This window comes from Microplitis demolitor, chromosome 10, assembly GCF_026212275.2.
Source record: "Microplitis demolitor isolate Queensland-Clemson2020A chromosome 10, iyMicDemo2.1a, whole genome shotgun sequence".
Lineage (NCBI taxonomy): Eukaryota > Metazoa > Arthropoda > Insecta > Hymenoptera > Braconidae > Microplitis > Microplitis demolitor.
This window is the reverse complement of record NC_068554.1, coordinates 16,783,716-16,799,900: the sequence shown is the minus strand read 5'-3', so window position 1 is coordinate 16,799,900 and position 16,185 is coordinate 16,783,716. Positions and strand designations below refer to the sequence as shown.

The window sequence follows — 16,185 nt, the reverse complement described above, 5'->3', positions numbered from 1 at the left end:
GGTATGTGAAGACAATAGAATTGAATTACTTGAATATTTCTTAGAAAAAGATGCTCTTGATATAAATTCTATAGTCAGATATGGTAAAGTAAGAGTGAATTCATTATGGCTTTTAAATCATTACTCTATGCTCCATCCTGCGGTAGCGGGAAATAGTGAGACCGTGGTGAGATATCTTTTGGATGCTGGCATTGATGTCAATATAGGATTTGGAGCACCACCGCAGTTACAGTCAAGCCGTGGTGTCCTCCGGGCACCCCGAATAAAGTTACCCCGATGGTAAAAGAACATCTTGTTAAAATGATAGCTTGCAATTATAACCTATCTTTAGCAAATTTAGAAAGTATAAGTGGTAGTGAATTTGACAAATTTCGTGAAACGTGTGATAAAGAAATAGAACTTTTGAAAAATTCAAAATTTGCTGGTACCAACTTCAGTTATTACAGCCTCTTGCATAAATCTAAGCGTATGTTAGCATTAGGAATAATGAGGGTTGAAGACAGTGAAATTTCTGGAGTTGAATTCCATGAAAATTTTCCATTGTATAGAAGAATGATATTCTATCGCTTGAAAAAAGCATTAAAAATAAAAAAATTAATAATTAATGCTAAAAATATTCTTTTGAATATTCTCAAAAATGAACTTGGTTATGATTTTATAAGAGATATTGTTACCTTATATTTAAGTGATGGAGATTTGTTGAAATTAAGTAAAAAATGATAATTTTTATATTATTAAGTTTTTAATGATACCAGCATCAAAACTTGAATAAAGTTTCTTTGAATAAAATTATAACTTTTTGTATTAACTTTAATAAGATATTAAAATAAATAATGAATCAAAATTTTTAACAGCTGAGGTTTTTTAATTTCTGATACCAATGATTTCGTATGTGTATAAAATTTATTACTTAAGCATGATATATTTATTTTTTTCAGTCCTTGGATTTAACATTTTTTCATAACAACTTTTTTTTTTTTAATTTTACTACAGGATATGATATCTATTTTGAGCTCAGTCTATGGCACTCGTTTCGTCCTTTAAAAATTTTTGAAAATGGCAGAAAAAATTCAAAAATTGAATTTTTAAGTTTTGGGTTTTCTTTTATTTTGAATTAAATGTAATTAAAAAATTTTTGAATTTTTTTTCTTTAAATTCAAAATTAGAAACTTGAGAGTTCTTAAAAATTTGTAAAAGGAGTGGGAAAATTCGAAAATTTGAAATTTCAATCTTGCAATTTAATTTTATTCATTTAGACAAAAAATTTTTGAACTATAGAATTTAACAGTTTCGTTCTCTAAAAATTTTTTTAGACGGCGGGAAAAATTCAAATGTAAAATTTGAAAATTTTAATTCTAAGAAATTTTTTTAAGCAAAGGTGAAGAATTTCAAAATTTTTACTTTGTTTTTTAAATACTTCATTTTTTTTTCTTTTAAATTTATGTAATCAATATAATTTTTGAATTTTGAATGAATGCAAAATTAAGAATTTGAGCTTAAAAAAATCTTTTTCTTCAACTGAAAGAATTTGAAATTTTGAAATTCTATAGATTTTTATTTTTTACTGTTTTTTGTTTAATTTTTTTTCTCTAATTAAATTATAACCTTCACTGTCATTAATTAACTTTTATTTCCAAAAAAATTACATACTGCTAATAATAATAATAATGGATTCAACAGTACACAGAATATTAGATTTCACAATTGGAAATTTATTTGGCAGAGATATTACTTGTCGTGAACCCGTCGAACCCTGTGATTTTTACCAACCTGGTGTCCTAGTAGAAATTGGGCGCACAGCAATAAATGTAAGTAATCAATAACAGAATTTTTTTTTACAATTTTCATTCTTGTTTTTTCATCCTCCTCTCGATGCCGAGTAAAATGAGTACCCACAAGCTTATAATTCAAAAAATAAAATTTTAGCACTTTTAATACATTCATTAATTATCAATTAATCAGTAATGTACTAGAATTAAAATCAATTATCAGATCTATGACTAAAGTTTTCTTGTGTTTCATATTATTCCCAGTAAAATGAATACCCACAACACTATATTACGACCACATAATTTTTATATATTTATATGATAATCTAATATTAATAAATATATGAAAATTTTTTATTTTTTTAAATATATTGATGTGGGTACTCAAATTACAGTAAATTTCACTACGAATCAAACCAGACATATAATCATTTGATTAAATTATTTACAAAATCAAAATAATGAAAAAACATCACAGCACTTTATATATTTATTAATTATCAATTGATCGCACTGGAATTAAAATTAATTACTTAATTTTTCTTGTGTTTCATAAAATTCCCAGTAAAATGAGTACCCACAACACCATATTACAATTACATAATTTTTATATATTAATATCAGTGATTAATTATTAATAAATATATGAAAATTTTTTATTTTTTTAAATATATTGATGTGGGTACTCAAACTACAGTAAATTTCACTACGAATCAAACTAGACTTGTTATTTTTCCATTAAATTATTTACAAAAACAAAATAACAGAGAAAAAATCTTAGCACTTTATATATTTATTAATTAACAATTAATCGTACTAGAATTAAAATTAATTACTAACTTAATGACTAAATTTTTCTTGAGTTTCATGAAATTCCCAGTGAAATGAGTACCCACAAGACCATATTACAAAAACTTTTTATATATTTATATTATTAACTAATTATTAATAAATATATCGAAATTTTTCATTTTTAAATTATATTGATGTGGGTACTCAAATTACAGCAAATTTTAATACGAATTCAACTAGGCTATCTATGTTTTCATTAAATTATATACACTAATTAAATTACAAAAAAAGAAAATTTAATTTTAAAAAATATCATTAAATTTTTTTTTATATAAAATATTTCAAAAATTAATAATTTTCTTTTTTTTTAAATTAAATTTCATTTAATCGATGTATCGAAATTTCGATTTATCGATCATTAAAAATTTCGATATTTCACACCGACACAAAAACAATCGATAGATCGAATTCATAATAAATTCGATCACCTTCAATATATATCGATATTTTGACAAATCGATATCTCAATAAATCGATATCTCGATGAATCGATTTTTCGACTGTGACTTTGACGAACGATAAATTAAAAATTCTAACGAATGACAGTTTGTTATTTAAATAAATATAATTGTCACTATGATTAATTAATCAATTAATTAATTTAATTAAAAAAAAAAAATAACATAACATAATTTCAAAATTACATTATTTCTATCCAATTATTTATTGACAGCAACATGCAGGGTCTCAAGGTAAGGTTATGATTTTTTTTTTTTTTTTTTTTTTTTCAATAATAAATAATAATTAAATATTTTTATAAATTCATTAATAAATTTTTTTATTTTCCAAGTTATTTAAAAAATTTTTACTACCCGGTGGATTATGTGGCGCAGTACCAGTAATTAAACCAGAACCTATTTCACCAGACGCGCCAGTACATTGCAGCAATAATATTAATAATAATAATAATAATAATAATAATAATGGGCCTAGATTAATTCGTCCATCGGAATTACCAATTTATGTTCACCATCAACATAAATCTGAAATAAAAACCGAGACACGGTAAAAAATATACAAGTAATTTCATGTCGATAATTTTTTTTTTAGGAAAAAAGAAAACATTTTTTTTATAAGTGTGAATTAAAAAAAAATTTTGAAAATTATAAATTCAAAATTTGAGTGCATGTACTGATTTAAAAAATTTGTTAATTTTTTTAAATTTCAAAAATTTTTTATAGTAAAATTTATAGTCTGATTTATTCACACAATTTTTTTTTTTAATATAAAACAAAAACTGGTAAGATCTGAGTGCTATCACGGGGTACTATTTGCAAGTTAATTATCTTTTCATTTAAAAAATAAAATCTTAATTATGTAGTAATTTTTTATTACGGAGTAGTTTCGGGGGTTGGTAATTTTTTGTTGTAATTCGAAAAAAGAATTTTATATTCAATGCGGATACATATATTTTAACAGTTCATTGAATTACGAGTAAAATGAGTACTCGCAACCTTCGGTTTACAAAAAATTTTGAGATTATTTTTAATTAATCAGCTAATTAATTAATAAAAAATAATTGATTAACTATCGACTGAGTTTTACTTAGATTGTGCGTTGGATTTGGAGTGAAACGAGTACTTACAACCTTATTATTAAAAAAAAAAAATTATCATATCCTTATTAATTAATTAATAGTTAATTAACATGCAATTACATAAAAATTTTTATGGAGTATTGATCCTTGTATTTTAATTGTTTATTGAATTACCAGTAAAAAGAGTACCCACAACCCTAGGTTTAAAAAAAAATTTGATTAATTTTATATTCAATTAATAATTAATTAGCTTCTTGATTAACTAATGGTTAATTAAAATGAAATTTTGAATTTATCGAAATATAATCATGTGGGTACTTAAATTACGTGGAATTAAATCACGAATACAAATATCTAAGTGATTTTTTTAAATTTATATTTATACAAAAAATATATATTTTTTTTTCTGTGTAAAGATTTTAATTTTGTTTTTTTTTTCTTAGGGATGACAATAGCATAAGACGACAATTAGAAGACGGTTTTGGAACAGTAAGAAAAACATTATCAAGTGTAACAAATGAATATCAAGCAATACATGATCGAATTAGTCATATTTATAATACCGGTCTCGCACATAGTAAAGGTAAAAAAAAATTGAAAGTTAAAAAAAGAAAAGTTTATATTGCGGGTTAACTTTTGAAGATACGATGAAAATGTACTCAAATAAATTTGTAGAGAATTGAATTTTTTACAGAAAAGGTCCTTATAAATTTTTTCGTAAATTCAATCGTTAACAAGTTATTTGAATTTGGATATTAAAAAATTTTAAAAGAAGAAAATGGTGTATGGGTTGTTTTTTTTAACTTCAATTAATAATTAGAAATGAAGGATTAAAGATACGATAAAAATGTACTGAAATAAATTTGTAGAGAATCGAATTCTCTACAAAAAAGCTTTCTATGCTTTTTTCCGTATCATCAATAGTTTTGTCAAATTTTTAATTTATAAATCTAAAAGTCATTTGTCCTTTAAATCTTAAGAAAAAATACACAAATTCAATTTTTTTTTTTTTTTGTGTAATCAACAAAACTTTTCTTCCAATTGAAGCTCATATTTGTAAATTCCAGAAATAAATAAAAAAAAAATTTTTAAATCGAAATTCAAAATTTTTTGAAAAATAAAATTTTGAAAATAAGAAAATTAATAAATTTTCTGAATTTTACATTAAATTTCCTCTTAAACGAGTACCCACAACCCCATGTTTAAAAAAGTAATTTCCATCATCTAATTCGCGGATTGGAAAATTTAAATTCCGCGGTTTCGCGGTTCGGGCTGACTTGTTCAAAAACTAGGGATGTGGGTACTCAAGCTAGCGGAAATTTACCGTAGAACTCAAATACCACATCAATATAACTTTTAAATTTTTTCTATTCCAGGAACAATCGATTATTTACATCAAGAAGAAAATTTACTTCCACGTATCGGAACAATTATCGGCGGCGCACTTACAGGCTTATTGCTTGGCATCCGCGGTGGTAAATTCAAACGTATTTTCTACTCGACAACCGGTGCTGGGGTAATGGGCGCAATTTGTTATCCAGATAAAGCTAAAGATTCTTTAACTTCTAGCAAACATTACATTAATATTGGATATAACTTCATCTATGGCGGTAAGTACTTTGATTAATTAATCAAGTAATTAATTAATTAATAATCTATAAGTAATATTTAATGAATTAATTAGTAAAACCAGGGGATGAAAATCAAAAAGAAATAAAATGGCCCGAATTACCGTCGATTAAATTACCAGATAATTTTAGTGATTTTCTGGTGTTAATTAAAGACACCGGAAGTAGTGTAATTACATCTATTGGGTCATTTTCTACTGATATTTTAAACAATGAGGTAAAGGAATAATTTATTCTGCTAGTTCTCGATCCTTGAGACCCTTTTTCCTTTACCTTCCTAATGAAATTGTCACTTAAATAATTAATATCTCGGGAACTAGTGATCGAAAATTAATCAATAGGGTGGTCTGGAGATCGGAAATATTCTGGGGATTTTTTTAAGACTAATTAGAAGTGTTAATAATTATAAGCTTTGGAGTAATTGATTTTTGAAAAGTAGAAAAAAAAAAATATTTTTAAAAAATACGAATTTGTGATTTTGCTTTTGTGTTTAAAATTCGTTATCTCGGAAATTATCGGTCGTAGATCAATTTGTTTTAAATGAAAATTGTAGCTACAAGTTTAATCTTTAAGATGAGACCTTTTTCATTTCTTAATATTCATATGCTTCGGAGTTATAAATTTTTAAAGCTTAGATTAGAAAAATTAAACTTGAAATTTGGAAAATATCTACTTGTATATAGATCGATATCTCGGAGGCTATTAATCCTAGATCAATTTGTTTTAAATAAAAGTTGTAGGTAATGGAACACTTTTTAAAATGAGACCTTGGTTGTTTCTTAATTTTGAATAGTTTTCAAGTTATGAATTTTTAAAATGAAAAAATAATTTTTGTTCTACATCTAGAAAGTTTTCTTTAGGTCAGTTGATCTTTAGAGATCGATATCTCGGAAACTATTGATCCTAGATCAATTTGTTTATAAATATAAATTGTAGCTAAAGGTTTAATCTTCAATTTTAGACCAGCCCGGTTCCTTAATCTTGATAACTTTTCAAGTTACAAATTTTCAAAGTTTAAATTTCATAAAAAATTGGATAAAAAATTTCATAAAAATTTACCCTGTCTATATATATCGATATCTCGAAAACTATCGATCGAAACTCAATAAATGAGAAGTAAAATTTATAGCTACAGATCTTAGCTTTAAAATGAGCCCAATCCCGGCTCTTAATCTTTATAAGTTTCCGAGGTATAGATTTTTTAAGTTTAAGAAATTCCAAGTCCCTGAATTGATCCATTCAAATTTTTCCTGGTTCCGAATTGAAAACTTAGAAATTTTTTAATTTTTAATTGTGAAAATCAAATATTAATTTATTTTTATTTTTTAGAGCAAATCAACGGAAGTAAAAAAGGAGATTAAAGATAAATAAATTGACAAGTTGGGAAATTGAGTTGACTAAAAAAAAAATTGTTTTTTTGGTCAATAGTGTAGATAATTAAATAAAAATGAACTATAATTATTTTATCATAACACTCAAGATAGTTTAATCATCAAATTTATAAACTAAATTAATTATGTAATCATTAATTAATAAATTAAATTCCTTATAAATGATTAGTTATCAAAAATTATTTTTTTTTACCTCTAAAATGGAATTGTAAGTTAACTATCAGAGATACGATAAAAATGTATAGAGATAAATTTGTAGAGAATTAAATTTCCTACAAAAAAGTTCTTATTACATTTTCACTTTAATCTAATAGTTTTCCTATAATTTTAAATTTTAAGCTTTACTCCAAAAATTGACATTTAAAAAATATTAATTTTTTTTTACTATATCTTTAATTTATGACTTAAATATCGAAGATACGATGAAAGTGTATTGAAATAAATTTGTAGAGAATTGAATTTTCTTCAAAAAATGTCTCTGCAAATTTTCCTCTAAACTCAATACTTACCAAGTTACTACAATTTTTATTAAAAAATTTAATTAGACTCGATCACCGAGCTTTCAATTTTTTTTTTCATTGCCGCCATCTTTTTTTTTTTTAATTGTGGAAGTGCAGGTTATGTGTGAGTGTGATTTGTGATTAAATAACTGAGAAAAACATCTGTAATTACTCTCTTAATAATTTAATTAGCAATGACAATGATAAGCAGTGACCCAAATTAAAAAATTGAAAAAAAATTCAAATTAATTTTTCAAAAAAATTTTAATAATTAAAAATGAAATAAAAATTCGGGTGATTTAACCTCGAAATTTAAATAAAAATAATAATTAGAAGTTTTCGCTTTTTTAATAATAATTAGTTTTTGAAAATCAATTAAAAATGAATCGAATTAACAAAATAATTAATTTTAATAACTCCAAAAATTTTATATATAAAATCAAATTATTCCATAATAATAATAATAAATTATCTACTGATGTAACTTCTACTTTATCTACTGATAGTTCGAATTTAAATTCTAACGCGGGAAATTTAAATTTGGATTCAAAGGCGGGAAATTTAAATTTAAAATTAAAAGCGGGAGATTCAAATGATTTAAATTTGGATGATGGAAATTTAAGTTTAAAAATCGGAAGTTCAAATTTACAAACCGGAAATTCAAATTCACAAACCGGAAATTCAAATTTTGAATTTAAAAATTTGAATTCCAGTGAGCGGGAAAATTTTAATGAATTAAAAAATTTAAATTCCAATGAGTGGGAAAATTTAAATGAACTAAAAAATTTAAATTTAGAAACCGGAAGTTCAAATATACAAACCGGAAATTCAAATTCTAAAATTGAAAATTTAAATCTAAAATCGCAAGAAAATTTAAATTTAAATAGCGCCAAAAAAACTTTAAAAAAACGTGACGTATCATCAGGACCAGATCTAGCAGATTTTATACTTTCGAATATAAAAATAAAAACAAAACCTATAAAAATAGATGACCATCCATATTTGAAACCCATAAAAGTTCGCGCGCAAAAAGTATACTTTGACGTCTACGGCTGTCAGATGAACGTCAGCGACACCGAGATAATATACTCTGTACTAAAAACAGCCGGTTACTGCCGTACGATGGAATTAGAGGAAGCGGATGTAATACTGGTAGTGACCTGCGCAATAAGAGAGGGCGCTGAGCAAAAGATTTGGGGCCGGTTGGCGTCGCTCAATGACTTGAGACGTCGGCGCCAAGTTATGGGCGCCCAGGTCCCAGTGAGAATCGGACTCTTGGGCTGCATGGCGGAGAGATTGAAAACTAAAATACTAGAAGAGAGCAAATATGTCGATCTGGTCGCCGGGCCCGATGCATATCGAGACCTACCGCGTCTTCTATCGATTACGGAATCGAACCAGACTGCGATTAATGTCACGTTGAGCTTCGATGAAACTTACGCGGACATTAATCCCGTGAGGCTCAACGAGGACTCGAAGTCTGCTTTCGTGACGATAATGCGTGGGTGCGATAATATGTGCACGTATTGTATCGTTCCTTTCGTAAGAGGAAGGGAGAGATCGAGACCAATTAAGAGTATTTTGGACGAGGTACGACATCTCGCGGACAAAGGGATCAGAGAAGTCACGCTACTGGGCCAGAATGTTAACAGCTATCGCGATTTGTCTGAGGTCTCTGTCGCGATGGGAGAAAATGTCAAAAAAGAGACTGAAATGGCCAAGGGATTCAAAACCGTTTATAAGACGAAGCTTGGGGGTAAAAGATTCGCGGATTTGCTGGAAAAAGTCGCTGATATTGATCCTGAGATGAGGATTAGGTAATTTTGGTTACTATTTCTAGAATGTGGAGGAAATTTCACGAAAAATGAGTACCCACAAGCTGGTATTTTGACAAAGTCATATTTGTTAATTGTTTATGCTAATTAATTGTTATTAACAATTAACTAATTTCTAATATTTTTAAATATATTGTTGTGGGTACTCATTCAACTCGTCATCACGTCCACTATACACTCCGACAAATAATTTTTACTTACCTCGTATTTACTAAAAAATACAACAGATTAATCGTAGAATAAATTAATATTTTTAATGAAAATAGGTTCACATCACCACACCCAAAAGATTTTCCAGATGAAGTACTGGAATTAATATCATCGAAGCCTAATATTTGCAAGCAAATTCACTTGCCTGCGCAGTCTGGAAATTCGGACGTATTGGAACGCATGAGACGCGGCTACACCCGCGAATCATATTTGGAACTTGTTCAACACATTCGTGATATTATTCCGGATATTAAACTATCTAGTGACTTCATCGCGGGCTTCTGTGGGGAAACTGACAAAGAGTTTGAGGATACTATAACATTAATCGATACAGTTCAATATCACATGGCTTATTTATTCCAATATAGTATGAGAGAGGTAATTAATACCTATTAATCATTAATCGAGAGTAAATAATGGTTAAACAAATTTATTTTTAGAAAACAACAGCTCACAGACGCTTTAAAGATGACGTACCACCGGAAGTTAAGCTCGCGAGACTTCAACAGATGGCCAGTTTATTCCGTACTCAGGCTGAGAAATTAAACAGCTTCCAAGTTGGAACGCGGCAGCTTGTTTTGATCGAAGGAGTAAGTTTAGAAATTTTTGTGAGTCTTTGGTGGATAGGAAATTTTCTGGGCTACAATTTTGGTCCTGAGGTTAATTACAGTTGGACTAATAGTTTAGGAGTTACAGGCAGATTAATCACAGCGGTTTTAAAGTTTGGAAAAATTTAATTTTTTGATTAATGGGCCGTAACTTTTAAACTAATGGAGTTAGGAAAATTTTTCTAAGGACCAAAATTGTAGCCCATTAAATTTCCTATCCATAATCATCATTGCTTTCTCGAAAAATAATCTGTACGCTCAAAATATCACCATTTAAGTAGATTAATTCGAAATTCAACGAGTTTCTACTATAAAAATGAATTTTGTTAACTTGCAGCGAAGCCGGCGGTCGGATTCAGTTCTCCAGGGTCGAACGGACGGCAACACACGTGTCCTGGTGCCTAAACACTCTATTCCTGACAAAGCGGCGAATTATTCCCGAGAAATAAAATCGGGTGACTACATTGCAGTCCAAATCAGCGAATCGAATTCCAATTCACTGACCGGCGTTCCTCTCTACCATTCATCTATTGCAGAGTTCGAGAATAGAAATAAAAATAGTGATAGTAAAAGTGCCCAATTTGAGCACACGGATTACTTGTGAAATGTAAATAGCAAAAAAATGTAAATAATTAATAAAAATTATTCAAGTCTTATTTATATATTTTATTTATCAATTATTTATTACAAATACTTAATTTTCTTATAATAATTTCAATTAAACAAGACTTGCAGTACCGATATTAATTACCATATTATCGGAACTGCGTTCAAAAACCGTCAGTTCGTGGCCATTGTGGATGCCATTGCTCGCATTTAATGACGCGTTGACTCGTGGCTGCTCCAAGAGGGCTGCTAAGTGCTCTCGGCTCGAAAAATTACGTGACTGCATGAGAACATCGCAGTCCAGTTGCCCTAGACAGAAAATTTGAGGTTAAAATTTCAGTTTCTAACTTTAATCGATCATTTCAGAGGTTAGGGATTTTTTTTTTACATCAATAGATACATGGTTTTGTAGGGCTTGAAAAGGGCTACAAAAAAGGTCTTTACAACTAAATCAAACAAAGTGAAACTTGAGAAGTTACAGGCATTTGAAATTTTTTTCCCATCCATCTTACGGCGAGTGGATTTTTAAAAGTCCCATAACTTTTTGAATTTAGGTTTGATTGCTTAGTTCCTGAGGACCTTTTTTGTAGGACGTCTCAAACTGTAGGTGTTCAAAAATACCTGACAAAGATGGCGAAGCTCCTTTACTGGAGCCGTACATCCGTGTGCTGTAGCCCGAGTCGTTGTGGACATCATCGTGCCCATGGGCCCCCATGGTGTGATGGAAAGGCGTTGGGCTGTAGACAGCGCTGCGACTGCGGTAGGGCATCCTCGCAATAGTCTCGTAATTATTACCCCCAGTCAAATTGATCGCACTCTGATCCACTAGTTGGCTATTTCCTCCCAAAAGTCCCGCGTTTTTATTCGGGGCCGGGTCGTCGACTTCGCTGCTCTCACTGTCGTTGGCGTTCCAGCTGCCTGAGGCCCGACTTTTAGAGTCTGCGAGTTCACTCTTGGGCCTACGGCCCTTGTGCATCCCCGGAATCTGCTGGAACCTTTTGATCATCTCGTGAACACTTCTCCGGCTGTTAGCGAGCTCTAGATCTTCTTCGGCTTCCGTCCGATTTGGTCCTTCGAGCCGGCTCGTTTCTTCCATCCAGGCGTGATCCTGAGATCGGTTTCGGCCAATCACGCCGTCAAAGGTCTCATTTAATCTCGGAGCAACGTCAAGTACTCTCAGAACTCTTCCGTTCTCATGCGGTAGATCCTTCAAGCTTTTACTCAATCTCGGAATCGCTGGGATGTCCAAATTGTCCAGACTTCCCAATCTCTGGCCTGAAGTTTCTCCAGGAATCTCGAAACTCCTGTCTGCTGGTCGCTCATCCAACAAATCTTCAACTGACCTCGCCCTCACAGGTCCCGAACCATGCGCAGTTCGTTTCTGTGTATGCGCGGGCTGCGCAGGTCGTTCCGAATGTCTTCCAGCGCCATTTCGCGTAAGCCAACGTCGCATGTGCGCATGCTTGTCTTCACAACGAGCCTTTTCAGCGACAAAATGACGCGTAAGCTCTGAAATTTGCCCTCGTGTCCGTTTTTCCAGATGCGCCACCTTCAGATCGAGCCTTTCGTGGGCCTGCTCGATGTGAGCCTTCAATTCAGCCTTGTCACGCTTCATTTTGGCTTCCATATGCCTGAAAAATGGCGCACAGTAGCAAGTATAGCCCACACCAACCGGTCCCTTTCTAATATTTCCCGCCAAATCGAGATAATACTGTTCTCCTCGTGCCAGAGGGTCCGAGGGCAAGGAGTCGAGCTTCGGAGAAGGAAATGACTCAGGGTCAGGATAATAGTGACAGCCGTAAGGTGACCACTGCCTCTGGGATTCAAAGTGGACTTTATTTTTTTCTTTGGGTTTTTTATCCTTCTCCTTGAATTCCTTTACCTTGTCCTTAATTTCCTTGACCTTTTCCTTCAGATCCTTTGATTTCGGCTCCTTGTCTTTGGACTCTTTGTTTTCCTTAGAATCTTTACGCTTGGAAGCATTCAGCTGCGAGTCCCGAGGTAGCGGACTTTTGGGAACCGAGTCAACCCCATCTTGGGACCGGGTCTTGGAATGGGACCGAGACTTAGACTTGGCCTTGTTGATGATCTCCAGAATCTCTACGAGGTTCTTACGTCGCGCGATGTCCTTGGCAGTCTCATTCTGCTTGTTACGAAGCGTCCGGTCACAATTGGCTTCCAGAAGGATTCGGGTCAGCTTACGACGGCCCATTGCCGATGCAATATGAAGCGCAGTGTCGCCATTTTTATTCTGATCCGAAACACGACAAAGCGCAGAAATTAATATTCTGGTAACACCTGCATGGCCGTAGCGTGCCGCAGTATGCAAAGGAGTATCTCCACACTAAAAAAAAAGGAATAAAAATAAAAAATAAATATCTCCATTTGAGATTAATAATAAAATTATAATTTACTAAGACACCTACGGCTATTACTTACGTTATTTTGAAGGTCAGGATTGCAACCAGCCAGTAGCAGCTCACGGCAACTTTGATTATGTCCATTTTGACAAGCTAAGTGCAGTGGAGCGAATCCGGAAAAATTTCTTGCGTGCAGAGGGCCTCGTTGTGTCCCCAAGGCTTTGGCTAGTACCGACACTGTGCGACTGTATCCTCGCCAACAGGCTTCGTGTAGTGCCGAGTTTCCATGCTTTGAAAAAAAAAAAATAAAATTAATTTTTTTAAAAATATTTTTCTTCAGTCCTGGGAGCGCTGGAAAGACAAAGAAATAATGAGGTAATTAAAAAAAATAATGCGGGGTTTCAAAGCTTAGACTATCGACTTTCTGTTCCCACAGGTGAAGACATGAAAAAAAAAAAATTATGTATTTTTAATAGGCGGTCAAAGTTTTTAAATTGAAATTTGAATTTTTTCTTAGGGCTCAACTTTGAGTAGAGATATCTCGGAATCTAGAAGACGAAAATTGTCTTCTAGGGGGCTCTGGAGATCGAGAAAAGTCTGGAAAATAAATGGAGACTTGTCGCGTTGTTTTATGATTATTAGTTTGGAGGTTATAAATTTCAAAAGTGAGCGAAAAAAAATTTTTTAAATAATAATTTGTAATGAAAATAAAAAAAGGGATAAAGTGATTAAATAAATTATAATTTTAATGGTTTTATGTTTTTACTCAAGTGTAGATCGTAATAAAAGTTAAAATTTATTATTTTATTCGAAATTGCTCACGGTTAAATGTGACTTTAACAACTTGGTTATATATATAGATATAAAATATACGCACGCGATCTAAATGATGTATATCACGCGATATATGTCTCTTATATACATTCAAGTCGTGGACGTTAAGGAAATTGATATTTAATTTAAATAAATGAGCAAAATTAAAAAAATCAATTTCAAGGTCATCACAAATCGGACGATAACTCAGTGACTAATTGGCTGAACCGGACGTTAAAAAAAATTGTATCTTATAGCTGAGAGTCAGATCTTTTAGATATAACAGAAAAAATTACTCTATCTTTTGGTTTTTTTTTACAAATACAAATTTTCGAAGTTGAAAAAATAAAACCGGGAGATTTGAAAAAATTTTGGACTTTGAGATCGGGTTTAAAATAAATAAAAATTATTTTGTGTCTGTATGAAGTTATGAATAGGATTGTGATTCAAATAGAATCTTCATTTTAAAAGAATCGTATCAAGAGAAGTATCGTTAGAAAGGTGATTTAAAAGATGATTTTTTCAAATCATCTCTTTAAAAAGGTAAAATAAACCTTCAAAGCCTAAATTTATAGATCGAGAAAGACTCTCATTGGATCGCGTAAAATTGGTAAAAAAACAGAAGGAAAAAGGGGATCACTTATTAGAAATGGGCGCCATGATCGAAAAAAATTTGAAATTTAAAAATTCAAAAAATAATTTCTTAGTAATAAATGTTTTGTTGTGGTTAATTAATTATTTTATGTGAACAATAAATACGAATAATGTATTGGATAACGGAAACTGTCAAAGAAATTGAAAAAAACTACTGAAAAATAATCTGCTGCTGCCGGGATTCGAAACCAAGACCTAACGAATATGAAGCACAACCACTGTCGCCCTGCTACTCGGACGTTCACGATCAGTTGGAAATATCTTTATGTATTCAGAACGCAGATATTATTATAACAATAATATCATGCTAAAGAATTGAGCTCGTTCGAAGTTACAGATTAAAAGTATGTAGGGCTTGCAGGGTTAAAACATCTTTTTAAAAAGGCGATTAAGCCCTCCATGCGCTTCGTTTAGAGTATTGAGGACTTAAATAGCATTTTAAAATATATGGTAGACCTTAGAGGGTTAAAATACCATTTCAAAAATGTGATTTACTCCTCCATACGCTACTTTTAGGACATCGAGGACTTAAATAACATATTACATTCAGCGGCAAGTCCAACAACAAAAGAACTGAGGCTTTAGAGGCTTAAACTACTGTTTTAATTATGACTCGGGTATTTTATTGTAAGGTTAACCCTCTGTATTGTCCTTAGTAAATCACATGTTTTTCTTGCTCCGAGAATCTAATAATGTCTTTGTCGAAATTTTTTGAAAGCTTAGATTCATAGATTTAAAATTACGTGCCCATTTTGAAGGCTACTGGATTTTTTCGACAAGTTTCTAGTGCCTCCGCGAAAAAAATTTTTTAACAAAAAAAAATCAGACTTTTTTTTTTTGCAAACCAACGTGGGTCTAGTGTACATTCAAACGAAGTGTTGGGTGTAAAGAAATGTTTAGTGAGGAGAAACCACAACGCAGTAGGAGGCCACGCCTTTACGTGCTGTTAGTCTGCGGTCGAACAATTCTCGAGTTATCTTTCATTTTCATTTTTTTTTTTTTTATGCGTACATACTTACTGACTCGTCATAGTCAAGTAAACACATTCAGTGCAGGTAAAAAATTAAATGAGCAAAAAAAAAAATAAAAATTGAGTCTTTTGAATTTATTGATGCTGATTTTTTTTTTTCGAGGAAATTGTGTTTTTTATAGATAAAGCTTGCAATTACGAGTAAAATAAGTACCCACAACTCACATTTAGTTTAGATGCACAATTTCCTATAGTTTGATATATCACATATGATTAATTGTCATAACATATGTATTCAATAAAAAAAATCACTGAAAGTTTCTGAATGTACGTAAAATTTCCTTTTAAACGAGTACCCACATCACTATATTCAAAGAATTTTACAAAATAGTAATTACTTGATTACTTAAAAATAATTATTTTTAAAAAAAGTCATATATATTCTTAATCTA

At 30.7% G+C, this 16,185-nt stretch overlaps 3 protein-coding genes across 3 annotated transcripts in view; 2 read left to right on the top strand and 1 right to left on the bottom strand.

Annotated features, from left to right (window-relative positions):
* The first annotated feature begins 3,114 nt into the window (after positions 1 to 3,114).
* On the top strand, positions 3,115 to 7,320 carry LOC103573019 (apolipoprotein O-like protein). Its single transcript, XM_014444682.2, has 6 exons — positions 3,115 to 3,313; positions 3,412 to 3,626; positions 4,602 to 4,741; positions 5,535 to 5,768; positions 5,843 to 6,003; positions 7,116 to 7,320. The coding sequence occupies exons 1-6, from the start codon at positions 3,299 to 3,301 to the stop codon at positions 7,155 to 7,157; spliced, it is 807 nt and encodes a 268-aa protein (XP_014300168.1). The 5' UTR covers positions 3,115 to 3,298; the 3' UTR covers positions 7,158 to 7,320.
* A 456-nt stretch (positions 7,321 to 7,776) lies between these two features.
* On the top strand, positions 7,777 to 10,986 carry LOC103573026 (CDK5RAP1-like protein). Its single transcript, XM_008551877.2, has 4 exons — positions 7,777 to 9,494; positions 9,779 to 10,100; positions 10,163 to 10,312; positions 10,668 to 10,986. The coding sequence occupies exons 1-4, from the start codon at positions 8,059 to 8,061 to the stop codon at positions 10,932 to 10,934; spliced, it is 2,175 nt and encodes a 724-aa protein (XP_008550099.2). The 5' UTR covers positions 7,777 to 8,058; the 3' UTR covers positions 10,935 to 10,986.
* A 62-nt stretch (positions 10,987 to 11,048) lies between these two features.
* The window catches only part of LOC103573025 (ankyrin repeat domain-containing protein 6), an 83,546-nt gene continuing 78,409 nt past the window's right edge, over positions 11,049 to 16,185 (bottom strand). Inside the window, exons 5-7 of the mRNA XM_008551876.2 lie at positions 13,376 to 13,585; positions 11,558 to 13,280; positions 11,049 to 11,245 (exon numbers count right to left, since the gene is read on the bottom strand). Of these exons, the coding sequence (XP_008550098.1) occupies positions 11,049 to 11,245; positions 11,558 to 13,280; positions 13,376 to 13,585 (2,130 nt within the window). The remainder of the gene's footprint in view (positions 11,246 to 11,557; positions 13,281 to 13,375; positions 13,586 to 16,185) is intronic.

What these genes read in the sequence shown, in the direction of transcription:
- LOC103573026 (XM_008551877.2), top strand. Translation starts at nt 8,059, where the DNA reads ATGAATCGAATTAACAAAATAATTAATTTTAATAACTCCAAAAATTTT. An exon ending in GATCCTGAGATGAGGATTAG is followed by an intron (nt 9,495 to 9,778) that starts GTAATTTTGGTT and finishes TAATGAAAATAG; the next exon opens with GTTCACATCACCACACCCAA. An exon ending in AGCTTGTTTTGATCGAAGGA is followed by an intron (nt 10,313 to 10,667) that starts GTAAGTTTAGAA and finishes GTTAACTTGCAG; the next exon opens with CGAAGCCGGCGGTCGGATTC.
- LOC103573019 (XM_014444682.2), top strand. An exon ending in GAAATAAAAACCGAGACACG is followed by an intron (nt 3,627 to 4,601) that starts GTAAAAAATATA and finishes TTTTTTTCTTAG; the next exon opens with GGATGACAATAGCATAAGAC. An exon ending in ATATAACTTCATCTATGGCG is followed by an intron (nt 5,769 to 5,842) that starts GTAAGTACTTTG and finishes TGAATTAATTAG; the next exon opens with TAAAACCAGGGGATGAAAAT.